The sequence below is a fragment of the Clinocottus analis genome, unplaced genomic scaffold (assembly GCF_023055335.1).
Source record: "Clinocottus analis isolate CAN_PGR_092001 unplaced genomic scaffold, fCliAna1.0.p SCAF_4, whole genome shotgun sequence".
Taxonomy (NCBI): domain Eukaryota; kingdom Metazoa; phylum Chordata; class Actinopteri; order Perciformes; family Cottidae; genus Clinocottus; species Clinocottus analis.
Window position 1 is genome coordinate 10,547,523 of NW_027176153.1, and position 27,609 is coordinate 10,575,131.

A 27,609-nucleotide genomic window follows, 5' to 3' on the forward strand; every position below is an offset into this window, starting at 1 on the left:
TATTTTACTGTTATAAATTATGTTTCTAGATTAAAATATGGATGTTGAGATTTATCGGTGCAGATATTTATGGTTGTGTTAATCTTAACCTTTACATACAGAGCGGTTGTTTAATCTGCAGCAATGCATCGTATTGCGCAAGATTGTCATGCGCTGCTATGGCGTATCTCTAAAAAGATAACTTTTTAATAACCTCAGAAAAACAGCATTATTTTTTTTAGGCTTTGTCACGACGCGTCTTCCAGCTGATTCAAGAAGCTTTTTAGGAAGTTTATTTAGCTTAAGAAGTAGGAGCACGGTTTGTAGATGTAGCATCTCATATTTGGACTAAAGTACACTCGACCACATGTTCTTACAGTCACACCACTGCTGCACCCCCTCCTCCCCCTCCTCCCTGCAGGTAATGAAGCACTTGCATGTTTATTATACGTTCAAACACTGAAATTAAACCATGCAGCAGCATCATGAGGATTTCCAGGTGGAAGTATAAACATCCTGGCACCGTCTAAAACAAACAAAGCATTCCTCTGCTCCGCTTTGCAGCAATCATACAGGAGGCTTTGCAGGTTTAAAACGTAAGACTTTATTGCGCCACAAATGCAGTGAATTTTATTTCATTATTATTGAGAATGAGAGCACAACCTTCAATATAATCCCAGCTCAGTGTTTTTCAGCATAAATAAATAAAAGTAAAAAATAAATAGGCTATTAAATACAGTATAAAACAGGCAAAAAGGAAGAAGTTTGCTTTCTGAAGAAAAAACTCTTAAAAAGTTTGGAAAGGCAGCAAAAGGTAGGAGCCATCACTTTGGAAAGTGATGGGAATTTAGAAAAATAATCAGTTTGGTAATATGGTAAAAAGGGAGATCATACAAAAATGTACAAAAAAAGTAATTGCAACCTGTAAACCAGAGTAATAACAAAAATCCCTTTTCCAAAAATGGATCTATCAACTACAAGAGAATCAGATGCATTTGAAAATACAGTAAAAATTCAAGTAAAAGAAGGTGTACATCAGTAACACAATGATTTGCAGTCATCAATTAAGAGCACTGGGGAAACTGACACACACACACGCACACTCTCTCTCACAAACACACACACACACAGACACACACACACAACTAATGTTCCTCAAACAGGCACTTTAAAATTTGAGGCCGGCCACCAAAATTGTTAAAGAATATAGTTTCATCCTGTCATTGTGTCATACAGCAATATGAATCAAATCAATATCGCTGCTACAAAACCAAATTTGACATTGAAATTGCAAACCAAACTATTATTTAAGTATGAAACTATCTCAACCACAACAAGACTCAATATCATCAATGTCATCAAAACTTTTTTTTCCTTCCTTCTTTTTAATTATTTTTTTTTAACCGAGGTATTTGCATTTCTTTTTGGCAAACTTCCCCCTCTCCCTCTTCATTACCGGCACGCTACGGACAGATGGATTGCTTTCCAATTGAAACTTATTCAATTCACACAATTTCCCCATTTTATTTGGTTCAGCATGTTGTGTGTGATCGCAATTCAGAGACAAACCAAGACAATGAGATTCTAGATCTAAGTGCTACATTATAAATTGTCACCCCAAGCTGTGTTGGTAATCTGTACACAAAGAGTACCTGATGTATATCCTCTCTTTTTTTTTCTTATTTTTCCTTTTTCATATAACATCACTGACATGATTATAGCTTAATTTCTGCACAGAGCAGGCAGAAGGCCAGGAGCAACAGCGGGCCCGTCTGTGTTTATAGACCGTCTCTTTAACTTTGGGCCAGCTCAAGCTATCGACGCGCCATCCTCATCCGTCTGACAGGAAATGGATCAAAGTGCCATTTAAAAAAAAAAAAAAAAAGGGACACACCGCGACGTCAGCGCCAACTTCCACGTAAGTGAGGGCCGGGCTCCGCTACGCCCACACTATCACACTATCACACTTACGTTTGTTTGGTTGATACTCGATGCAACAGGGTGCAGTTTTGTGAAGTTGAAGCCGTTCCCAGAACTGACCTGATTGTTGATTTTTCTTGAAGCAGGAATGCGAAATGAGGAGCAAAAAAAAATAAACGGCAGAGGAATGGATTGTAACTGTACAGAAGACGAGAACAGTAAAAAATAGAAATCTAAATACACAGAGTCTACTTGATACATCTATTGTTGTATATTTGCTCGATTCCCGTGCGGATATCGGATAAGAAATCAAAACCGTAGAGCAAGTCAGTTGGATTCAGTCGGCCCCGATGGATGGCACATGGCTCTTGGTCCTGCCGATTCAAGGCTGTGCCCGCAGTTTCGCTCCGGCTCAGCTCAGAGTTCGAAGGGGCCGCCCGCTTCAGTGCCCGCATAGAATTCCCTTCGTTGTCACGATCAGACTGCAAAAACGCTCAGGGTGCTGGTCTGGTCCTTTAAACCCAAAATGCTGTAGGCAATTCTTTTCAAATGGCCAGGGAGCCTCACGCCGATGTTTTTAATATCTCTGGAAAAGAAAAAGAGACGTGACAGAATATTAAGAGACATGGATTTAAACTTAGGGATACGTTCCAACACTTTTTCCGAACATCCTTTCTGCCTCTCGAGCCTTGTAGTAACCACCGACTCATCCAACGCCGCAGAGCGCCGTCCTCCACACCTCTCTCATGAGTAGCTTGCTGAACCAGCACAGCGAGGTTGGAGAGAGGGGGGGGTTCCAAGTTAGCAATTTGCAGAGGCTTCAATTCATCCTCGACATTAAAAGGGTAATGACTGGGGGCTTCGCTCTTCATGAGCACATGACGCAAACCTGCAAAAGCTCCAAAAAGCAGCGGCTTTAAAGTCAAAGCCTTAATTACAGCCTTAATTACTTAACGAGGATTCTCCCTGTTGACCATGAATCACTTGTGTCTGGCAAGCAGAGGGTGGGTCGTAAATAACTGCTGGTTTTTCCAAGAGTGCTACCAGATGCCCCGAGATGGAAACATGGGGGCCATGAAATCACACCATCCTGCATGACAAATACTTCAAAAGGGCTTGTCGTCTGCTTTGCAGTCTGCCCATCTCCCCAAATCAGGAGCAAGACCTGCTGAGATACATACACATGGCAGAGGGAAAGGGGGACTGGGGGTCCAATTGGCTGGTCATGCGGTTAGGAAAAGCTCTGGCCCTCATTATCGCTCCAAAATAACCATATATTATGTGCTTCACTAAAGGGTGAGTCCATTTCATTAAATTGCCCCCAGAGCGCCCCTACACATAGCTTTAAACTACCGTGTGATAAGTTCAGCGGGTACATTCTGAGTGCACCTCTTCAATCTTTCGAGAAGTACACATGTCCGGACTACGGGGCCTTTAAATCTCATCCATCTATTTCAGATCCTTAATCCCCTCGAGCTGCTCCTGCGCCACAGGCCGCGCTCCTCTTCCTTCCCTCCCCTCCTCTCTGCTCCTCTCAAGAAGCCACAAAAGGTCTTTGCCCTAAACAGGCAAAACTGTTGGTTTTTCGGGGCTCAAGCAAAAGTGCTGCCCAGAGCTGCCTACAGGGAAGGGAGGGATGAGAGGGAGAGAATGGAGAGAGGAAAGAAGAATAAGGACTGCCGAGACCACAAGCTACCGCCACCAGCCTACCACAAATGAGCCCACTCCTTCTCCTTCCCTCCATTACTTTTTCCATCTAAAAGATTTCTCAAGTTGTAACTGAGGTCGGAGATTATATTGTGCGCAAACTATTATGCTTTTTTTTTTCCATTTTGAAAAATAAATACAAAAACTACAAGAGGGAGTCCATAACGGACTTCATCGTGGGAGGAAAAACATCTTTGATGGTTTCCATTTATGTCAGAATTAGACGACCAAATGTTCCTCTTCTTTGCCCCAAAATAAAAAACACTCAAAAAAAAAACAAAATAAAGTAAATAGATCAAAAGTCATGTGATCACCAAATCTAAAATCATGTCCCACTCACTCGTTCTTCATCTGCAGGACGTGGTCCATGGTGACGACGCCGGCGCAGTTGAAGTTCTCACTGTACTGACTCATCTTAATAGACTCCAGCCACTCCGACACCGACCTGAAGGGGGAACCGTCCGAGCCGCTGGTGCTGGGCAGGCGGATGGATACACTGCAAGCAACAACAAACAACAAAAAGTAGATCCAAATGAGAATGAGCTTCGCGACAGGCTTTCTGAGAACGAAGGCCGATGGTGGACGGCTGTGCAGGAAACAGGTTGGTGATGAAAACCAGTCGGAGCAGTCAGGGCAAGAGCCAATTAAAGCACAAGCTTGACAGCCTTTTGTCCTTTCTCACCGTTTTCTGGCTTTAAAGCTTCCTCACAAAAGGGAAAATATGCATTCAAGCACACAATCACACACACAACGGGGCTTTTGTAATTCCCTGCCAGGAGTGTACACACGTTTTTGTCATTATCCTGGCAGGCAAGGTGTCAGTGTGTCCTTATAATGGTTGAAGTAGAACATCTTAAAGCTATTGCCTTTCTTCCCCAAACTACTCTAAATACTCAGCCTATTTTCAACTTGGCAGCAAATGGTGAGCTGCTGTTTTTAAGCAGGTCCAGGTCAAATCACAAAACAGTCAAGAGAAGACAAAGTCAAGTTTCAAGTTGGAGAGGGAGAGGAGACCGGGTTGCGAAAGAGATGACAGCAGAATACCACAATGTCCCTGGTTTGGTTCCAGCCTGCATGTCGTCTCCTGTCTCTTTCCCTGTTTCCAGCCTTTAGCTCTACTATCAACTTTTTTAAAAAGACAACAATATTTGTTCTTGTCAGAGTTTTTAATAGCATTTTTACATAAACTCAAATTATGATCAACTACTGGCCATGTTTAATATATATATATATATATATATATATATATATATATATATATATATATATATATATATATATATATATATATACTGTTTCTTTTTAAGCTCATAGAGCTCTTGCTCAGGAAACCACATGACTTTGGGTGCTTATTATCATATTTTTATGCCACATATGTACCAGAACCAAGCAGAAGGGAAACTGAAAAAGTACGAAAGGAGTTAACAGAAGTGAGACTAGACATTTTATTTTATTAAAAAAAGAAGCATTGAAAAACCTTTGGTCGTAAGGTGGTTTCCAAGAACTGTTAGCATGACAGTGGCAGCTGCTTTTGGTTGGCACTGGACAAATGTGCATTTCCAGGCATTAGTCTATGTAACAAAATCTTACCGTGGGTCAAAATCTGCGATGGTCTTCAGGGAGTCTGGGTTCCGCAGCAGCTTGTCCAGCAGGTTGACGATGTCTCCGAAGCGCGGCCTCTTGGAGCGATCCTGGAGCCAGCACTGCAGCATCAGCTGGTAAACAGCTGAGGGACAGTCCATCGGCGCCGGCAGCCTAAAAGCCTCGTTGATAGCCTTCATCACCTGCAAGAAGAGTTTTAATGTGATTAAATCTCCTCTCACTGGTGAAATAAATTGTTGGCTCGATCAGCCAAATCTCAGAGAAAAGTGCAATCTGTGAACATGCTGTGAACACTTACCTCATGGTTACTCATGTCCCAGTAGGGCCGCTCACCAAAGGCCATGACCTCCCACATGACGATGCCAAAACTCCACACGTCGCTGGCTGAGGTGAACTTCCTGTATGCGATTGCCTCTGGAGCCGTCCAACGAATAGGGATCTTACCTCCCTGTTTAGGAAATAGCTTCAAGTTAGAAACCAAAGAACGCACAACCAAAAGGACTCTAATCTAAAAAACCTAAAATATATATATATATATATATATATATATATATATATATATATATATATATATATATATGTTGAGCTACCATGCTGTACCTCGCAATGACATGACAGAGGTGTGGACCTTTTTTAGCTTGAAGCTAATACAAAGTTAGTTTCAAGCTAGACTTCAGGAAGTCTACTTACACTTGTGGTGTACGTCCCCTCAGGGTCATCCTCCAGCACCCTGGATAGACCGAAGTCGGACACTTTACACTCCAGGTTGTTGTTCACGAGGATGTTGCGAGCGGCGAGGTCGCGGTGGACGTAGCTCATGTCAGAGAGGTACTTCATGCCCGCAGCGATGCCGTGCATCATGCCCACCAGCTGGAAGGAGGGAAACTCGCCATCGTGGTCCTGATAGGAGAAAGGGAACACAGATTAATTTAGTTCTGGGACCAGAAATAATTAGGATATTACAGTTAATAACAAAATGGATATCATAGCCAACAAATCAATCTAGATCCACATTTCCAGATAGCAAATATTGTGTATCGTCTTACCTTGAGGTACCTGTCCAGTGCTCCGTTTTCCATGTATTCAGTCACGATCATGGCATGTTTGACTGCACGCATACACGCACACGCACACGCACACGCACACGCACACATACAAACAAACAAGATAAAAAATAACAAATCATGTCCCTGAACTGGCCCCAAAACAGGTGGAATCAATTGAAAGGTTGTTAGAAGAAAAAAAAAATACAAAACTCACAGAAATCCTTACATTTGGTGACCACACCCTCCAAGCGAATGATGTTCTGGTGGGAGAACTGGCCCATGATGGAGGCCTCACTCAGAAAATCCTGCCTCTGCTTCTCCGTGTAACCCGGCTTTAGTGTCTTGATAGCCACCGCCACCTCTTTCCTCCCTGGCGTCTTCAGATTGCCACGGTACACCTCACCGAACTCCCCTGGAGGAAAAAAAATCATCAATGGGACTATTGATTTTGGACGGTGATATCAGGTTAAGCTAATGTTTGATATGTCTCCTCGGGTTTCTAGCTGCAGGGGTTTGCTGTGCAGCAGAGAGAGAATAAGGAAGTCTCTGCGGCTGTTTTGCCTGAGGCTCTGAGGTGTGTTCTGGCTGGGTGTTGAGAGAGAGCCTCTGTTGTATAATTGGTGGATGGCCTGTGGTGTGGAAGCATGGGAATCAGCTGTCACATGAGGAGAAAGGAGAGGGGGGAGGGGAGATCACGGTCGTGGGAACTTTGGGAGGGGGTGTATGTGGAAAAAAGTCAGTTCAAAGGGTAAAGGTGGTCACACTTAAATAAACATCTCACAAATTAAAGATGTGGGTAGGGCCCAGAAAGGTGCTCTGATATCTTTCCAAAAATACTGTTCCTGCAACACTGTCTTTGTGTAACTGTACATGTTGTCTGGAGCCAAAGCACATTGATCTCACACCCAAAAATTGCCTCACAACAAAATGTCTCAACTTGTTGTGCAAGTACTCAGCCAAATAATCTCACTAAAGTAACCTGTCAGTCAGCCTGCTAAACTGTGGAAAAAGCAGAATGCAAACAGCGAATTTGGGCATCGGAAAAATCTTTCAACATCTCGGAGTTAAGCCCCAGCAGATCGTCTCAACAGCGTTGTCACTCACCAGCTCCAATGACTTTCTGTTTGGTTATGTGACTGGGGTGGATTTCAGTGGCAAACTTCAGGACGGCTATGTTGGGGTCCTCGTATGTGTGTGGATCCACGTAGGTCTTCAGAGGCTTCAATTGCTCTGTGAGAAGCAAACAAGACGTCGTTGAATGTTAATGAATGGATTAAAAACATTGAACAGGGCGACATAAAGACATGAGAGACATGTTTGTATACCTGGACTGGAGAAATAGGTGTCCTCCACTCCTTGTCTGGAGTGAGAGTTTCTTTTCCTGAATAAAAAGATAAAAAACAGATTTGTAAATTAACATCCCACTTTTAAAGAACAAAACGGGACATTTGTCTTTACATCATCTGCCTGATTTAATATCTATAGCACATAGCAACCTTTGTAACCATTTTTTCAAAACGTTCTAAGGCTTTCAAAAGGATCCCAACAGTGGTGCAACGCGTCCATTCACACAGAGGCGGCTCTTTGATAAAGGCTGACGGCAGACTGTTTGCCAAGCCGATTTAAAAACTGAAAGACAGACAAGCAGGCGGGAGGGAGGTGGACAGACGGGCTCCAGTCCGCTACAGTACAGACCCAGGTCACCTTTACAAAGTGCCTGCGGTCTGGTAAAGAAGGAACCAAGGGCCTCTTATCACCAACAATGTACCACCTCGGACCAATTTCCTTTCAAAGGCCCCCAACACTCACTGGAATATAACCATTGAACAACGACTAAGGCACATTCAAGGCAAATTCTTCCCCAGTGAGTGCTGGGACACAGATCCAGATAAAGAGAAAATGAAAAAGAAAGTTGGCTAAAGGAGGAGAGAAGAGAGAGGTGAGGAGAGAGTGAATGCAAAGGCTACGAGGAGGCCCCACAAAAAGGAAAGGCAGAAGAATGAGAGAGGAAGCCAGTAAAGGAGGACCGATTAACAGGACAGAAAGACGAGGAAAGCAGCAGAGGGGCGGTAACTGACCGTCTGCGTAGGAACAGGACCAGGATCACTATGAACAGCATGGCCGCTCCCACGACTGCTGCGCCGAAGATGACCGCCGTGTTGTTTTGAGTGAGGCGCCCTGGAATAGGCAAAAACAAAAAGGCATTAGAGAGATCCCATTCTTGAACGAAACCTTTGTTTTCTGGATCGCTCCCCGCTGTACCTTCGGGCGACGTCTCAAATTGTTCCTCAATGCTGGAGCCTCCAGGGCTGCTATCGCTTCCAAGGGCCTGCACCCTAAACAGGTAGGCCGTGCCGGGGGCCAGATCACTGATCTGCACAAAATTCTTCTCCAGTAGGAGCACGATGTAGGTCGTCACATCCAGGTTATCGTCCTGGCCAAGGGAGATTCGAGAGAAATTCAGTTAATGTTGAAATGGTAAAAATGAGGAACAGATTACCTTAGAATTCAGACATTTAAGATGGCATGTCCTTTAACCTCTAATGTTACATTTGCGCTTGACTCATGCTGATAATCAGATCAGGAGCTTCGGTCTTAAAACAATGCACGGCATTTCATTTGAATATCTTAGAGGTAGCGGTGAACGGAGAATAATACTATTGATTTAAACAAATTTCAGGAGAACAACCAAGAGTGCAGTACCTTCTTGCGGTAGGTAAGTTCATAGCGGATGGGCCGCAGTTGGACTCGTATTCGGGGGGATACATCCCAGGAAAGGGACAAGCTGGTGGAGGTCCTCTCAACCAGTCGCATCATGGTAATCCTGGGGGTCTCTGGGGACAGAGGGCAGACAATACTTCAGAATCTTTAGGGATGCCAAAACCTCCTTAAATATAAGCAAGCACCACAGCAGTGAGATTTTTATCGGTCAAAGTAAAGGATGTTGAGGACAGATTAAGGAATGCGACAAACATGGGGAGGAACTCGTCTGCTAAAGACGAATTGATCTGCAGTCAAGTTAACTTTATTTCATCTCACTTTGACTGGCAAAGCCGCCACCGCCTCAGCGATAGCATCTGTCATTATTGTAGCGCCAACATCATCACACCACCGCCTCTTATCAGCAGCACTCACCTGTGTAGTGCAGTGATGTCGTCAGAGCGCTAGTGGATGGAGGTCTGTTCGATCTTGGAGTTGCCTGACTCGCGAACATAGACACGCCGCTGTGGGCCTCCACGGTGAAGGTGTAGTTAAGGTGCGCATCCAACTCGCTCACAGAGACCTTGGTGTGGGTCAGGCCCGTGCTGGCTGGCTCGTAGCGGACTTTCTCTCCGCAGAGCTGGCAGACGATGCCCTCGCAGCGCTGGCATTCGACGCTGTAGGTGATGTCGGTTCGACCCCCGGTGTCCTCGGGCGGGCTCCAGGAGAGGAGGAGTTTCCCTGTGGAGAGCTGGGTGGTGGTGGCCACGAGGTCTCGTGGGGAGGAGGGGAGGCCTGGCGAACACAGATTGGGAAAGGATAGGAGAGGTTTAACAGAAGCAGGAACGAAGAAAAACTAGGAGGCCAAATGTGGGGATTCTTTTCTGTCATGAGTCAAACCCCACAAGCATGAACCATACAAAAAAAGTACATTCTGTTGGGTTAAACTAAACTCAACAATTGAACTTACATTACTTGGAAGCTCATTGGCAGCCAATATTTCCAAATGTTCTCATTGCATGGTTCTCATTAAGGATCAAGGGGACTCGTTTACCTGAGCAGGGTCCACTAGGGGGGTCAGTCGGGGCCCGGTAAAAGCCATCCGTGCAGGGGCAAAACAAAGCCCCAGAATCCAGCTGCTGGGTGTTGGCAGGACAGATCTCACACTTGTCACCGGATGCTGCGGCTTTGAAGAAACCCGGCAGACATTCTGCAAACAAAAACCCATTTGCGTGAGTAGGTGAACGAGGACAGTGGTGACTTCAGGCAACCGCTCATACCGCACAACCAGTTGGTGCAGATCGTTCGAGCCCCTTTGAAAGATCAGTAACGCTTGTGTGAACTCTTAACCTTACGAGCACTACGACAAGGTTGAGTGAACACGTTATTTTGTCAAGGCTGAGAGGTTAGATTTGGACAAGTCACAGATATATGGGAGGCTAAACAGAGGCAAGGCTTTGCACTCTACTCATTAAAACACCGTCCATTCCAGCAAAGTTGCTGCTAAACCCAACCCAGGAAAAAAAAACGAAAAAAAACGCAGAGTCCTTGCCTTGTCGGCACTCCTACACTTTACTGTTCAAACCACCAACCCCCTCTCTGTTACTGCTTTCTTACCGTCTCTCTCACACAACAAACACAACCAGTCATCCCACATTCCACAACAGTCAGTGTTCAATGCTTTGAAATGAAAGACAAGAGAAATCAGGAACCTTTCAAGATTTGGAAGTGAAGCAGCCCAAAGCAGAGCATCCGTTTGCACTCCACGGTCATTCCTATGTCGTTTTTTTCCTTTTCTTTCAGAGATCCACGTGCAGACCCACATTTGAAACGGCATCGCCTCCATTAGACGACCTCTGATTTCACATATCCAATTCAGAATGAAGCAATCCAGGTAGAGGACCCAGCTGTGCGTAGCGGTGGTGAAATACGAACTTAATACGGTGTGAAATTTTAGAGAGCGCGCCATAAAGGAGAGTGAAAATGAGACAACCCCCACTTTAACTCTGCATGAGCATTCCACCGGCTGCTGCTCATGTCCTCGCACCATGACACATTCATCCACACACATTTATGTATGCACTGCATACATCCACCCACACCCACATGTATGCACAAAACACACATACATGCATGCAAAGCACACCCGTGGACACATGGCTAAATCGGACATCAGAAGAGGGATTATGTCCACTGCTCCTGTCACCTGTTCATGTCCCTCTGTACAGGCAGTTTACACACACACACACACACACACACACACACACACACACACACACACACACACACACACACACACAGCAGTGTTTAAATAGCCCATGACAGATGTCAGGGGATGTTGACAATGCAAATGAGCGCCAAGATGGAACAGAAGGTGAAAGAAGTGAAGAGAGAAAAGACAAAAAGGATTGGAAATGAGGAAAGATGGCGATCAGACAGGTGAGGGAGAGGTGTGAGAGATTGAAGTTCACGCCGAGGGCCGAGGCAAACGCACAGTTTCGATGTCAGATTCCAGCAGAGAATAATTGAAAAGCAGAACCAGTACAAAGGCAATATCGAATTCACTCGGAGATACTGTCTCGGCCTATGGGCGCCTTTCACTGAGGTTCACTCGAATGACGTTCATTTGGAAGTGTGAGCATACACGCGCACACGGCTTTATTTAAATGATATCAAGGGGATTTCCTCAATCGAGCGTGAGTTGTTTTTTTTTACGCCGTTACGCTTCTTCCATTTAAAGGTTTGCATTGGCTTTAAGAACATGAGAGCAATGGTATCAAGAAGCATGCTCGCAAAAGCAAGATTTGTATGTTTGTGACTCAATCCTCCCCTCAAGACTGTATCTCCTCTGTCTTGGCCAGCTGTTTCACTAAACAGCCACTGCTACTCATTAACGCAAACAAGGCAGAGAGGTTGGGCGAGGCCGCAGAGAGGTGCCATGAAGGAACAGAAGGTTTGAGAAAAGACAGAGAGGAACACTGTATCCTGCCGAGGCCTGAAGAAAAGAGAGGAGAAAGAGAAGAGACAGGCTAGGACGAACGCTTCAATTGAGAAGGGGCAACAGCTGCTGCCTCAAACCCCGATTCATAGCCCTACCTCTCCTCCTCGTAATCCCCAAATTCCTTCCTCCCCTCCTTTCTCTCCTCCCCGTCCTCACTAAAAAGACTCCCAGCTAACCCATTAACATTGCTATTCACCACTGACCAGCAGGCAAGGAGAATGCCATGCCATTCAAATGCTGAAAGACACACACACACACACACACATACACACGATGAGAATAGCCAAAATGCCACATGGCAACTGAATAGAGGAGGACTAGCCTCTTTTTGGCGCTACAGTGCAGGCAGCAATGCATCGTGGTCAGGTCTGCGGAGATGATGGCCTTACACTGTGAGCCGCCTCTATAATCAAGATGCATTCCAGTGCACACCACCCAACAGGAGGCCTGTAGCGGAGCAGCGCCACTGCAGCTTCAGTTTCCGCCCAGTTCACTGTTATGAAGGTTAAATGAGTTTGTGTTCCTTGAATATAATGAGTCACAAAGGCAGTAAATGGAACCAGGTGACGCTCTGCAGAAGGTATCCGACAAGAAGATTCCTCGACCAAAGAGCAAAGTCCGGTGAGAGGAAACTTCATGGTTTCCTCCTTCCAGAGGAGGAGGAAAGGCTTTGAATTGTTGCTGGACACAACAGGAAGCAGGAAGTGTGAGGCTGATGCAGCCTCCCTTCCTACGTAGCCAATCAAAGCATGGACACACTGGGAAGCGTGACCAAATGAAGACCCAGAGCGGAGACTACCAGTCCTGAGACAGAATAATGACCGAAGAGGAAGCTAAAACGTGTTGACCCGACATGAACGTGGGCACTAGACAAAGAGGGGAGGCGGGGGATGAATGCTTTCCCGATCATAAACAAAAGTCGATCAGCCTGTTCTGACTTGAAACATCTGACAAACGTAAACCGGTCATTTTTTTCACCTCCCTATTTGCTAAAGAGCAAGGAACTGTTTGTCATTTGAGAGGCCCTGTGCGCCTTGAGTGGCTCTGTTTGTTTATTGAGACTGAGTGCAGGGGCCTGTTACATTCTGGGAGCCCGAGTGGCTCTGGAGTGGGAGCCCCCTGAGGGGCCCCCCTCCCGGTTTGTCGGCAGAAGTTAAGATGGATGAGATTGGCGACAGTGATGAATGCATGGTCGGAAAGATGGATGAACGGGTAACATAGGGGCTTGACAACAGAAATGGCCCTCAGGACTGGAGTAGTAAGTGGTAGGGGGGCCCCCACAATCGAGATCGAAGCTCGGCTTTTAAAAAGGCAGAAAGGTCATGTCTGCCTCGGGGTAGTTGTGAGTTAAACTGTGCATGGCTTACAGGGAGTCAGTGGCCAAGTAAAACAAACACATGTTCACCATGAGGTGGAGTAAGAGGAGGAGGAGGGAGAAAGAGTTGCAGCAGCAGCAGCCGGTGGCTTGCCTCATGAGGAGTAGTGAGGTTAAATGAAAGTAAAAAAAAAAAAACCTCCTGGAAAAATGAATACATAAACAAATAGGATTACTCGATCTTTATCAGGGTGACTGGAGGCAAGGTAGCCCTCGCTTTGTCTCTTTCCTCATCTACTAAACTTCTCTTCCCCCAACCCCTCAGTTTCATATCCGAGTGGGTCTGACCCGTAATTGCAATATGTCATGTCATTTTGTTTGTATGCAGGGTGACAACATGTCATTAGCCTTTTGGGGGAGTCGGGCTCCGGTGGAACAATGGGGGTTTCTGATGGGGGAGGTGAGCCGGTAACATGAGCCAGGGGTCACTGAGGTAAAGGAGTGGAGGGGCGAGAGGGGGCAGTAAAGGTGTAGGGGCTGATGGAAGTGTGTGTGTGTGGAAAGGGGGGGAGACATTAGTCAAAAGGATTAGCTGACCAATGGAGCAGCTGTAAGGGCATTACATCTGTTTTACAATTGCACTCAGGCTTTCATCTGGGGTTGTTAACAAACACAATAAATTCCCTCATCCCCTTTCTCCTCTCTCTCTCCCTCTGTCCAGCAACAGGAGGAGGGATACCGAGAGGGAACAGTGGAGTCAAGGAGGCACAAAACTTAATATGGTTTGAAATAGAGTAGACAGCTCCGACAGCACCAATTCTGGCGGATGCAAGAGTCACAGGTAGCTTCCAGAGGCTTCAGCTGGACTGCAGTCATGGTCATTTGGCCATGTTTCTCCACGTTGAGGGTGAAATCCAGACAGCCAGGTGGCAAGCACAACACCATTTTACTACAGCACGCAGAGCCAACAGGTCACACACTGGATGCCGACAACCGTCTGCTTCCTCGTTTGGGGAAGGGGCCAAAATGGGACCAAATGCACCATCAAACAAAATGACTTATCAGGCCGTACAACAAAATGGTAAGCGGTTGAGCGAGGCCGCTCAGAGCGAATTGACAATAGAAAGCCCTGAGCCAACGGGTCGGGCAGTCACCGAGGGATTAGGTGACCTCCGGTTTCCGCCACGGGCTCGTCCTGTTAGCGGTGATGGGTGGGGCGGTAGCTGGTGGGTGGTGCTGGGGTGGGGGTGGAGGGCTGACTGACTGACTGACATGGGGGAAGGAAAATGCTGACCTCACACACCAGCAGTACAATACAATGTGCTTCACATTGCTCTGGAGAACCCAATCACAACACACACATACATACACACTCACAGCCCCCAGGCTCAGGAATGTCACCAAGAGGAAATATGTCCCAACTTCCCCACCGCAACCAACACACACACGCACAAAAGCCAACAATTGCCAAAGTTCAGTTATTTCACTAATGACAGGCATTCACAAACTAAAGAAGGAAACTGAATTGAAACACGTTTAATTGGTTGATATTGAGATTTAAAAAACCAACACCAGCTGCACCAATCAATATTTGATATTTGCAATAGATAAAATAACTTTGTGAAACGTAAGATGTATTATGTAAGATATAAGTGGTTCAGAAAACGTTCACCTTTCATGCACCTTTTAGGTTTTTCAGTGTGCAGTAAACACCATTAGCGGCTTCCTGGACGAATGTGAACATACAGCAAGCTGGAGACATGGATTGTTTTTACTAGAAGCCAAACCAGAGCTGAATGAAGAGAGAATATTGGACTTGTATTTATCCGGTGACCAGAAACTAAACTCCAAATGAATTCATCCGTTGCCGTGCATCTGCTACATGTGTAAATTAGCTAATATTACCGTTTGCTAACGATTTTGCCTTGTCAACTTTTCAAGGGGTTATTATCTGAGATGCTGTTTAGCCAAAATTAGATAACTAAAACAAGTAATGCAGCTTTGAACTACTTTCATTCCGAAATGAAAAACGGCTCATATTTGTATCCGCTAGTCTGTATGTATGCTCGCAAGAAAACCATCGGTTTTCCACGCTAAACGATGCAGTCAGTGTGTAGGCTGGTAGTGCAAAAGTAAGATATCTGATCAAAGAGGTGATATTGAGTTTGACACCTCAAGGGCTGAACCAAGAGACTGATCCCACTTAAACCACAACAGTGCTATTAGCTCTAATCCACATTAAAGAACCATAGGGGCTACCAGATCTCCTCTTTGCTACATTTCCTGTCATCTCGTTCACAGTAATTGCCCATATTCTGTTCACTCCAAACGCGGCTCAACAAGACGGTGCATGACACCACTTGAAAGTGCCTTGAGAGTCCCCCCCCACCGATTATCTAGCCAACTCCCTCAAGTTCAGCCCGCCAGGCAGACGTTACCTTGGCACGGGATCTGAGGAATCCGCTAATTCAAAGTAATCATGGCTGCTTTCGAGAGCAGAGGAGGAAAAAGAGAGGTTATATCAAGCCTGTGCATCTAAAGGAGCAGCGTTGTCCGATAAGTCGGTGACTTACGACTTTTACATTAGTTTTTTTCAGAGACTTGCTACAGGGGTAAAGAGACGGGGGAATTCAGTCGAGCAGAAGAGTTTGAATGTAGGCTTAATTCTGCAGCATGAGATGATTGACGTGAAATCCATATTAAGCCAGCAAAATCAAATCCCCAAGATCCTGAGGCGTGGCGTTGCCTTTGCACAGTCTCTGTCAGATAAACTGAAATTGCACAAGACGTTTTGGTCTTAAAAGGTTTGGGGCGATAATGATGAATTGGTTGGCTCAATGTAAGAGTGGATTTAGAGACTATTGGCACCAAAACACTTAAATTCTGGCGTGTATTACCAAGGGAACAATCAGCGTTTCAAATCTCAAACGCTATCGTAAAGTTCATCGACAAAAAACAGAAGCTGACAACTAAAGTTTACATTTCACCTCCACTAAATGTTTATACCCAAACCACGATGAAAACAGGGCCAGTTGTTGTTTTCTCTCCGTCTCCACCAAAAAAAAAAAACTTGTGATTGGCAGCATTGTTCAAATTTAGCCTCTATTTATCTTTACAAGTCAGTCGCGGAGAAATGTATTTACCAGTGAGAAAGACGAGAACTGTACACAGTCTAAATAGTCCCATCAGGGCCGTGTGAAACGGGATGTTTAAACTCTATTGGTGTCATATTCATGACCTGCACGCCAGCCAAAAACAGCAGTGGCTCTGTGATTTCAGGGACAACAAGAACACAACACACAAAAGGAACAACTTTTTTTTGTTTGTTATACTTGGGAGAGCTTGTGCAGCAGTGTACGTCGGAGCAATCTGTATTAAGAACTGTAAAATTGGGACGGGAATTGAGTGTTGAGATAAGATACTATCAAATAAATACAAGACGAGAGGCGGAAAATTGATGCAAAAATAGAAAGGCTCTCCAGGGACTGCCAGGATGTGGGGAGAGAGGAATAGAAGACTGCAAAAAGGGATTGCACAAAGGGAAAACGCATGCAGAACCTGTAGTTACTTCACTTAAAAAGCACAAACACACCCAAGTCAATTACTACCCATACAAATCACTCACCACAGCGCGCAGTCACAAAACTACAACTTAGTCACCAACTGTTTGTTACATCAGCTGGGGATGAGTTTGGAGACACGGGCCGAGAGGAAAGGAGGGGGAAAGAGAAAATGGCTTACTGGAACCTCTTTGGCGAGAGAAGTAAATACTTTACGGGAACTCAATGGACAGTTGCTCCACCACGACGCCATTTTACACCAAGACACTAAAAGTGCCCTCAGCAGTCAAAATATATCACATTGTGTCTCCCGGCCTTATGGAAAGCATGACGTGGGATTAAGGCCTATTTGTTGAGGCTTTAGAACAGCTGATGAGGTGTGGACCTGAGCGGTTAAACACACTCCTGAGGACCAGCCAAGGCCGCTCATGGTCCTTTGTGGGGTGACACACGGTATGCGGCTCTATTGTGCCAGGGGGGATTATGGGTAAGGAAGGGGGTGATAGGCAACGGAGGAAAACTGTGTCAGTGTCAACTGTTGAATTGCAGAATAAGTTAAGATTTTTCTTTTTCCAGAAGGGAAAAATAATGTTTATTTTCTCACTAAGAAGATTGACTGCACGACAAGCTGGTGTGGAGCAGGCGCCAATGAAATAGATTACACCACTTAAAAAGCCATTTCCACCATGTTATGTTTTATTGTTATAAACTGAATTTATTTTTTTTGTTAACAAGTTTTAGTCATACAAAACTTGACTAATTACATTTACTCAAGTACTGTGCTATAGCCTTGTGGTACTTCTATTATATGATGCTTGTGCTCCTACAGAATTATATTTTAGTCAATATTGTAACAATATAATTTATAGATTTGTCATTCATGTAAATATGACGCATCGGTTTAGATTCAATTATCATAAATGTATATTATTACATTTGATACTTAAGTACAGTTATTGAAATAATTCTGCACTTCATATTGTATATTTTGAATGCAAAAGAAATAAGTGTATTACTTAAGTAAGTTTAATATTTGTTTCACAAGAGAAATATGCATTTTATTAGAATATTAAAATAATAGGAGCATGATTTGCAGCGTCGTTGCAGCAGGTTGAGAGGCATTTTAGAGAAAAACACAAAGTTCTCCTTCCTTAGTCTTGTGTGGATTTTGGCAATCATCATAAATCTTGAGAGCAGCTTTCACTGTGCTTTGTCTATTTCTGATTCATTTCATAATTGAGCCAAAATAAATATTTTTCCATAGAACTCTCTCCTGTTGATCGATATGATTAACAACCAGTTCATAGCAGCTTTTCACATCTGCTGCTCGAAACACCGAGGTAGGTTTCTTCAGTGTCGGAAGTGATGCGTTGTCATCCTTGCAGTTTGTTCGCCGCCGTGGTTTACGTGCGCAATGAGGCCCACCGAGAGAGGAGGGCCAAAACACCACCTGCAGAAACCTCAACTGGAGTTTAAGAAGGGGGACGGCCGAGTGATCTGAAAGCCAAAAACACCATCGCGGTAAGCGCCGATGAGGAGACGTGGACGAAAACCAGATAGAGTCACAGATTGCTACTTTAACAGATCCCACGGGGCAGAGGAGTCATAAAACGGAGTGAACACATCACTGAACATGGAAACTTTCAACCCAAGCAAGAAATAAAAAAATAAAAAACCACCACAATTGAAGTTTTGCGGCTTCTCCCCCGAACAGCACACAGCACAGGGAAGAAGTCGGGAGAATGATTAACTGTGCGTCTCTATGAGATTCCACTGAAAGCCTACGAAACCATCCATCTTGAACCCCGCTCTGCAACCCTGTGATTCATTTCCAAAATAATCTACAACTGGCCCGCCCGTGTCTCCGGCTTGTCATTTGACTTCATCTTGGTAGTTTTTTGGGGAGGGGGGGGGTCTGTGTTTAGTCATTTTTATGTGAGGGCCTGACCCGGAGCTGCTCTTCCCCGCCTGGGAATTCCACAGGTCTGGAGTAATGTTGGGAGCCTCCTCCTCGGCAAACTGATCAGGAATGTACCAACCGAGGGGGAGAGGTGGAGGTGGGCTCCTCCGGCCTCACGGGGGAAAACACAGCTCCTCATTGTTCCCTACCTTTGCATTCCATTCCTCACCTCTCTCCGTTTTAAAATCACACCCCTCCGCTAAAGCAAATCCTCTCTGTCGCTTTTGTATGACTTTTCTTTCACTCCTTCCTGCCTCTTCTCCTCCTCCGTCTCCTCCTCCTCCTCCCCAATCATCTTACCTGGCACTTTCCCGCAGCTAAAAATGATGTACTGACAGAAAACTTCATCACTTTTATCACTCTATAGCCAATGGGAGGGAATCTATCATAAACAAGCTGCGTGGGGATTTACAGCCGCAGTCCAAAGTGTGCGTTCCAGAGTGCGATTAAGAGTATTACCTGTGTGTGTGTGTGTGTGTGTGTGTGTGTGTGTGTGTGTGTGTGTGTGTGTGTGTGTGTGTGTGTGTGTGTCAGGTCATGTATGCGTGTGTATAAAAGATATTTCCAGAAAGAAAGAAAAAAAAAGAGGAGGAAGAAGTACTTGGGGCTGATGGGAGTCTTTAGGTGTTCTGTCATGGAACAAATCCCAACATGCCCTTGCATGCCAGCCTGTGTTGTATGTTGACATACACCGCTTGAGTCACACAATACACCCCAAAGCTTGGGCTCAGTAGATTCACAAAAACAGAGGAGGGGAGGGAAGGGGAGACAGATGCATCCCTGTTTTCTGTGATGCTTCAGATGAATAAAGTCAGTGAGGCTCAGAAGCTTCCTCCTGCCTCCCGCCTCCCATCACCCCACCGCCAGCCTTGAAGATGCTAATCCATCACACTACAGTAGCCTTCCGGCTCCTTTGATCACTTTCTGTCACTCTGACAGCCCTTCCCACAACAATAAAAGCCTTATTTGCAGGACTTAAAACACAGGGACGCCATGGCAACGAAGTCCAGTGACGGCGTTATGGCCGGACCGCGCAGCGCGCCCACATCGAGATAAGACAAGCCACGATAATGAGGGAGCAGGAAACCACCTCATGCAACAGGCTGTAAGTATGGCCGATGTGAGGAGTTGCGAAAGGTGAAGTGTTTAAGCATGACTTGAACATTTATTAAATAACTTTTTGTGTGGTTTCAAAAGACGAAGAAAAGATTTGTGCACAATGTCTTCAGAGTTATGAGAACCTTCTTTCAGAACTGAATGCCAAAGAGCTAATTGAGGTTTTGAAAACCTGTAGGTGTAACCTGAATGGAAGCTGCCTCAGATTGAAAGCTTTTCTCACTGCCCAATTTGAGCCGTGCTGACACAAGGGGTGTATCACTTTACGGCGCGAGCAAACGATCGGTGCTTGTGCAAACACTCCCTCAGGAGCTTCGAATCATAGCTGAAACTCAAAAGCACACATTCGCTAATTTCGTAGGTATCGGCTCGAGGTCAGGGATGATGCCGGGACATGCACAAGTAGCTCGAAGCATTCCTTCCATTGCAGAGGAGCCTTGTTAGCCGAGGGGAGAATTCCACTGAACAATGATAATAACATGTACTGTATGGTAAATATCCGCAGCATACCTTACAGGCTTGTTTTACAAACCTTGGCAATTAAAATAAATGACGATTGCCAAAATGGCCGTTTTAAAAGCCCACATTCATTTGAACTGCGTCCTGCGTGCCTGAGGGGACAGAAAGACCTTTTACAAATACCAAAGATTCAACCGCACGCCCTTACCTTGACACGCATCTTTGACTTCTTCGTAGCCGGGTTTGCACTGGCACTGTCCGACTGGTACCACCCACTCCCCGTCCACAGTGCAGTAGATGCGGGGCAACTCCTCGCTGATGGCGTTATCCACGCAGGCCCCGCTCACTTCCCTCAGCACCTGGTTTTCACCTCCGGCCACGGTCTCCGAGAACGACGCGAGGCTCTTCACCGTGGCCGGGCACGTCTTGTAGTAGACCCTGGTGGAGAGAAGAGCGATGCAGGCCCCGATGTCTTGGAAGGCCAAGTAGAAGCCTTTGCGCGACAGGTTCTCCACCACTCGCGTCTCGGTGTTGATGCGCAGTTCGTTTTTGCTGGTGATCTCGTCGGGTGCTATGGTGGCCACTTTCTTAAACTGGCCCTTGCGGAAGGTGGTGCCCACGTCGGCGTCGGACTCGGACGTGAAGAGGTTGAAGGTCTCCTTGCAGGTCAGCGAGGTGGCGTCGAAGGTGTTGCAGTCGCGTACGATGAACTGGAGCTCAACGAAAACCCGCGAAGCCGTTGGACGCCGCTGGATGAAGGTGGTGCGCAACCAGTTGTCCTGCTCACGCTCCCCGACATTGCAGACCGAGTAGGTATAGAACTGAGAGCCGTTCAGGGTCTTCTGGGTGACCTCCCACTGAAACGAAACCACACAAACCGACACGGTTAGGAGGTACGAGCACTGACCCCTGGAAGCCCCAAAGGAAGCGGGGGGGAACCATGCGATTTCACATTCAGCCGCAGTAATCTGAACCTGGGTACCCACGGCGCTACGTGTTGCTAATTGCTCCCCCGGAATATTTTAAACTATCCTTCACGGACAAAATATATTCCTGAAACATGGAAAGCTCCACTTTATGAGCCTTTAAGGAAACATCAAGGGCTGTGTGTGAAAAAGCATTTCTGGCATTGCAAAGATGCCAAATTATTTCCAGTTGGGAACTTTTACATGCCGTCGCTACTGCTGGCACCGAGAATATTAAATGCTGCCGCAAATATAAAAAAATTAATTTAAAAAAAGTGACAACATGTTTTAGCGTAACCTTGGCTCCAGAGGAACAAACTGGCCCTCACGGGGGCCGAGCCTGTGGTTTGCTCTCTGCATGTAGGCACCGTGCTATTAATTAAAGGAATGTGCTTTGTTAGCGGACTGTGTGGTTCCTGCATATAAACCAACACCTCTATTAAACAGCTGGCGAACATTATTTTATTAAAGGCCTTTAAAACTTGAAATAACAATGGTCATAAGTGAATGCAGTTACATGAGAAAACTGTGCACAATACAAAATGTTTCCAACAAACCTCAAGAAAGAAAGAACAACACCTGATGCTCATTAGTGCAAAAAAGTGAAACATGAATGTCAAAGTGATTATTTAAGGAGTCAAACCCTGTAGTCGGTTGAGCCACTGGGAGCAGCACGTCTGCACATGCCTTTGAGTCATCAGCACATGAAATGAGGCTATTTACAGTGAATTTGCATGAGCTTGACTGGTCAATTACTTTGCAACCACAATATGGAAGAAGGCACACATTGTATTCTGGCAGGGAGATAACCGCAGCATTTGGGTGCAATAATGTAACGATTATCGAGACGCATCTCCAAAAACTTTTACCCCGGTTTGAGGAAAAGGTGCTGTCGAAAACCCTTCCCCCCCCTAAGAAGAGGTACCACATGCTGCAGACTTTTAAAGTTAATTACCCTCTACTATACAATTCTGGAGCTAAAGCCCTGAAACCACAAGAAGCCACAAGTATTCCCAGTTCAGAGCTAGCAGCTATTCTGTCTCCCGAAGCTTTGGTGGAGCCCAGACATGCTCTGCAGGCAGCGCCTGATAGGATCCTACAACTCCAATGTTCATACCCAGACCGCCATGAGGCTCTTACTGCCAGATATTATAGCAACCTGACATACATACACACACACACACACACACACACACACACAAACACACGTATACATAAGGCCAACCAAACGGCTAACCACACATGTCAAATTGTCAAATAGTTTTGCTCTGGAGGCTGGGCCCTTCCTGTGCATGTTACCCATGCAGTATTTTTTTGTCCCAAGGCAAGGAGCTTCAGGAGAAATCAAGGAGTTTACTCACCCCGGACTTCTCTCCCTGATCTAAGGGCCATGTCAACCAGCCCAGTTCACCTCCTGTTGCCTTCATATCCAATAGCACCTCTGTGGAGACATGAGGATACGGTCAGTACATGGTAATAAACCTTTGAACTCATCAGCAAGGAAGCATTTTAACTTAACTTAGAATTGTAGCTATACACAGAGATGATTACAAATGGAAAACGTACAAATGACAGTGATTTTAAATGACCTGCATCATAACCCAAAAGCTGATAATTTCATTATATTAACACTCAATATTATGTTCCAAATTATGGACTCGGCAGTAATGAAAAATACACTTTGAAAGTTTCTGAATGACAAACTAATGGATGTAAAAAATAACACTGCACATTTAAAAGCACAAATTATTCCAATGTGACCAAACATTTTCAGAAGCACATTGCCAGAATTCGCATGCGGACAAAGTTTCGAGCAGCGCACACGCAGACAGGCGTCACTTTCAACTTAGCCATTATATATGAAACTCCAGCGAAATACATCTTTATAAACTTCAAGGGCTTTCTTTGAATACGACTTTGAGAGACTAGAAGACTGTCACGGGATTAAAAGAGTGCGTTTCCTGGTTTTAAAGTTCCTTGAAGGAGGTTCTCCGCATGGAACACGCGCTTCACTTCAATACACTTTAAAAACATTTAGCCTCATGCATTTTTATGAAAACACGTTATTTTTAAAAGACACTCACCTTCCTTGGTTTGTAAAGTTATTAGTATGCCGTTAATGAGTACATATGAAAATAATAAAGGTCTGACTCCAGTAGAGAAATCCATTTGGCAAACTTTTCCTTCCCCTCTCTCTCTCTCTCTCGCTCTCTCTCCGCTCCTGTGCTCGGCTGGGACTCTGAGAGAGGAGCGCTACTCTGTGCAGCTCATTCACAAACGGGGCAAGGACGTCACAGACTCCGCCTGCTGGAATGCGCGTGTGTGCGCGTACGTGTGGCTGATTGTGGCTGTGTGCGTGTACGTGCGCGTGTGGGTGTGTTCAGGGGCGGGGGTGGAGGTGGAGGAGCCGGAGGGAGCGTAGTGGTTTCGCAGCTTTCAAGGACCGTCGGAGATTCGGTCATTTCGCACATGTACGCACGTGTAGGCTACAAGTTGCAACTGTTTTAAATTCGAGGTAAAACCTGATGCATGTCTATTAAGTAGGAGAAAAAAAAAATCTAAAACGAAAGAAGTTAGTTTGTTCCTTATTGTATAGAAACAACAAATGAAGTGGGTTCATGTGATTCACAATGTGCAGCATTATGATCATTGATGAACTTAATAGATGAATAATTATGTGAATATCTTGTGACATTCTATGTAAGTAGCTCTTGTTTGATCCCACAACTATTTGAATGATTATTTGTTCTGAAAATAATCATTAAATGCAGACCTAATCTGCATATATCATCTTCATTTAATTTGTATAGAAAAAAAGTCAGGTTTAACTTTGTAGGCTCTTGAAGGCACCATGGCCTTGGTTACAGTCTACCTTGCTGTAAAGCAGCCTGCAGGGCCACAGAATAATTTGCATGGAGATATTGATTTAGAATTGTTTGCCCCATTGAATACGAGAGGAAAGGAGCGGGAGCTGCTTTATTTGACGCCTCTTTGTTCTGAGCATCCCCACACACAGAGGTAGAATCATTGTGACAAGCGGGGAGAGATGTATTCATATCAGCATAATAGCAACTGTGAATGCAGAATTCAGGAGTACAGCTGGCCTACTGATAGCCCGTCATAATTTATGGGAAATATCCCAAAAATGTAGCACCCCGCCAACCTTGTAGATAGACAGTCGTCAAGTTATGAACAAAACAAAAGTTTAATCTGCTTTTTCAGTCCCAGGAGGGCCGGTAGGAGTGGGAGTGTGGGAGTCTAGTATGAATCTGGGGGAATTTAGAAAAGTCCTTCACTTAGCAACTGGTGCACAGAGGAATTTACTGTCAAGCTTTATCTGCCTTACTTGTTTGTTACCCAGTGTTACTATGGCATAGTGTTGCGCAACGGCTATGGAGCTGATAAGAAGATGCTATGCTTTACATCTGGCTTTTAAAATCCCCCCGCGCATCCGATCCTGTATACATCACCGAACGCAGTGCTGTGGCCAGAGGGGCTGTACCTGGTTCCTAAGAGTTTATTCTCAATGGTGTTTACCTTTGAGCGCCAGCCTTGTCCCCACAATAGAGGATTACAATACAGTGTGTTATTGATTGGACATGGGTCTCCCTCTCAAACACACACTTGCTTTGTCGTTCGCACACCTGTGACGCTGACACTACCGGGAAAGAGGTGTGCGCTTCTGCTGGCGTCCCCGACCTCTGCGTCCCTCACTTCATCTCCCACCCATGTGCCTTCTGAGGGCTCCGGTTTCACAAAGAGCCCCCCTTCGACTGCAGATGAACGCCACGGCTCTCTGTGAGCTCTCGAATCCTTAAAATCCAACCTCACCCGCCCACTCTCGCCTCCACCGCCATCCTCACATTCCCTTCTCCCTCTCACTTCTCACACCTCGTCCTCATGAAGCAGGAGTGGAAGGGAAGGTCTGCTTCTTAGTTACGGGTTGAGGTCGTGTTGAGAATGTTAGTAGAAACCTTTGATATGGTCTCGTTTCCATTTTTCCAATAAGAAACCATAAGACGTGCCTGTGGGGCCACATGTGCATTATCTGTCCTGGTAAGCCTGTTGAATATGCATTGTTCTTTGTAGTTTAGCATTAAAAGCTAATGCAGGATGTAAACTGAGAACTAAAGTGGATTGGGACGTGTGGTGGTTGAGGGAGATTGTGTGTGTGTGTGTGTGTGTGTGTGTGTGTGTGTGTGTGTGTGTGTGTGTGTGTGTGTGTGCGTGTGTGTGTGTGTGTGTGCGTGTGTGTGTGTGTGTGTGTGTGTGTGGAAGGGGGCTGTAAGCACAGGTGTAAGGCAACTTTAGCAGCAGTGCCGAATGGGCCAACAGCAGGGCCATTGTTCCCCTACACACACACACACACACACACACACACACACACAGTGCAACAAGTGTGGGCCAGAATACAGCCATATGTGAAAACAGGATATTGGCTCATCTGTTCGTCTGATTACCTATATAGCCCAGTAGTGCTTCTATCTACCCCACCCCGCCCCCACCCGCCTCCCCCCATGTACTCACTGCTACCTGATAAGAGCAATCGTGGTGGGAATTAAGTGGCAGGTTCACGGTACATAAGGTTTGTGCGGATGAACTGCAAACTACCTGCGGAAACCACGTTCAGCATGGACAGCTCACAGTTTAAGGAAAAATAACGATCATTGAATTTTAATTCGTGCTACACTCGGACAGCCGGGAACAACCACACGGTGTTAATGCTTTACACCAACTAAGAAGCCACAGACGTGGCAGCTGCATTTTTGAGAATCAACATACAAAGGAAACATCTGTACAATTGTATATACAAATGTGTTAATGTGGTAATGAGCAAATGTTTTGCGGTACTGTGGCCCCGGTGTGTGTATTGAGGTGAGAGAGTGGGAGGCTCGAGGGCATGTGTGACCTACGTGTTGAGTTGTAATGTAAACCAACCATGTGTGGTTGGCTGCAGTGTGGTCATTTGTATTTCAAACAACTAAAGAGACCATTGCTGAGGGAAACATTCGATGACAGCTGACCCTGAGATTAATCTCTTGTACCTTCAAAGTTGAGCCTGTGAGGCCTTATATGGTTTTCCCGTTGTGTTTGTCTTTTCAGAGCTGTATATGTTTTGTCAGTGACATTAAGGCTGAAAAAGTTAGCATTTTACATTTTAACAGAGCGTATCTTTTTTTTTTTTACAAGAAATTGCCACATTGTAGATTATAGCACGAATCTGGTCATATTATTACAGTTGTAAAACTCCCATAATCAGGTTAAAGGTGTCCTGTGCATTTACATAAAGGTGTTGGAGATACAAGAGACTACAAAAGAAATGAACGGTCAAAATCAAAGCAGCACATGCAGCGATATCCTGACTTATAGTCAGTATCAGGCCAGAATAATAAAAAAAAAAAGATGTGTCCTACATTCCCACAATGCATCCATTATGTTGTAGTTATTGACGAGTTCATGTCACATCATCACATCCTCCATCCATCCTTTTGCTATCTGTGACCGCTTATCCTATTCAGGGTCGAGGCCTATGGGCAATTTAGAGTCATCAATCTACCTAAGCTGCATGTCTTTGGACTGCGGGAGGAAGCCGGAGAACCCGGAGAGAACCCACGCTGCCACGGGGAGAACGTGCAAACTGCACGCAGACACAGAGTCGCGTCCCTCTCTTGTTGTGAGGTGACAGTGCGACCACACCAGCGTGCATGCAGCCCATGTCACATCAAGTTACAACTTGTTTTCTTTATGCGCATAAAAGCAGGATGAGAGCCTGCAGTATTTATCTGGTTTTCTCTGCAATATCACTGACTTGAAAAGAGAACAAGTGTCAGCCTTTAGTTTCTTCAACCCAGTTAAGTGATACTTGAAAGCAACTTACTCAATTCAATGATGAATGGTTTAGCTGACAAAAGGAAACAAAACACTGTCTGGAGCACATATTTCAGACATTCATATAACATCCTCATGTTTTTTTGACATAAACTTATTTAATTCACGTTGTTTGGGGTTTCAGGATGAGGACATGCTGCTCATCCTGAAAACTATACTGAGAGTGTGTTGGGGGACTTTGCACACACAAAAACTCAAATTGAAGACATTGTTTTTCTCTTCCCTCCACAGATTGTTTTGCCATTATCTAGTACTTTATCAGTGTAATTACATATAATCATAATTTACACCAGCCCTCCTGTAGTCCGTATTTAATTAAAACGAAACCACCTCTACCTTCCCTCCTCCTTCTCCTCCGTGTGAACAGACAGCTAACTGTCCTCGGAAAGT

General features: G+C 45.2%; 1 protein-coding gene across 2 annotated transcripts; it reads right to left on the bottom strand.

Annotated features, from left to right (window-relative positions):
* Window positions 1-569: 569 nt before the first annotated feature.
* Window positions 570-23,545, bottom strand: epha2b (eph receptor A2 b). Of its 2 annotated transcripts, none has more exons than XM_068597066.1 (17): window positions 23,415-23,545; window positions 22,692-22,771; window positions 20,574-21,222; window positions 10,009-10,164; window positions 9,390-9,749; window positions 8,958-9,088; window positions 8,517-8,688; window positions 8,333-8,432; window positions 7,580-7,635; window positions 7,359-7,484; window positions 6,481-6,666; window positions 6,255-6,316; window positions 5,899-6,108; window positions 5,507-5,656; window positions 5,197-5,390; window positions 3,947-4,102; window positions 570-2,485 (listed from the first exon to the last, which is right to left on the bottom strand). In XM_068597066.1, exons 1-17 carry the CDS (start codon window positions 23,497-23,499, stop codon window positions 2,377-2,379), a joined length of 2,982 nt encoding a protein of 993 aa, XP_068453167.1. In that variant the 5' UTR covers window positions 23,500-23,545; the 3' UTR covers window positions 570-2,376. The 2 variants fall into 2 exon arrangements, with proteins under 2 accessions (XP_068453167.1, XP_068453166.1); XM_068597065.1 differs by having other exon boundaries at window positions 6,469-6,666.
* Window positions 23,546-27,609: the final 4,064 nt, after the last annotated feature.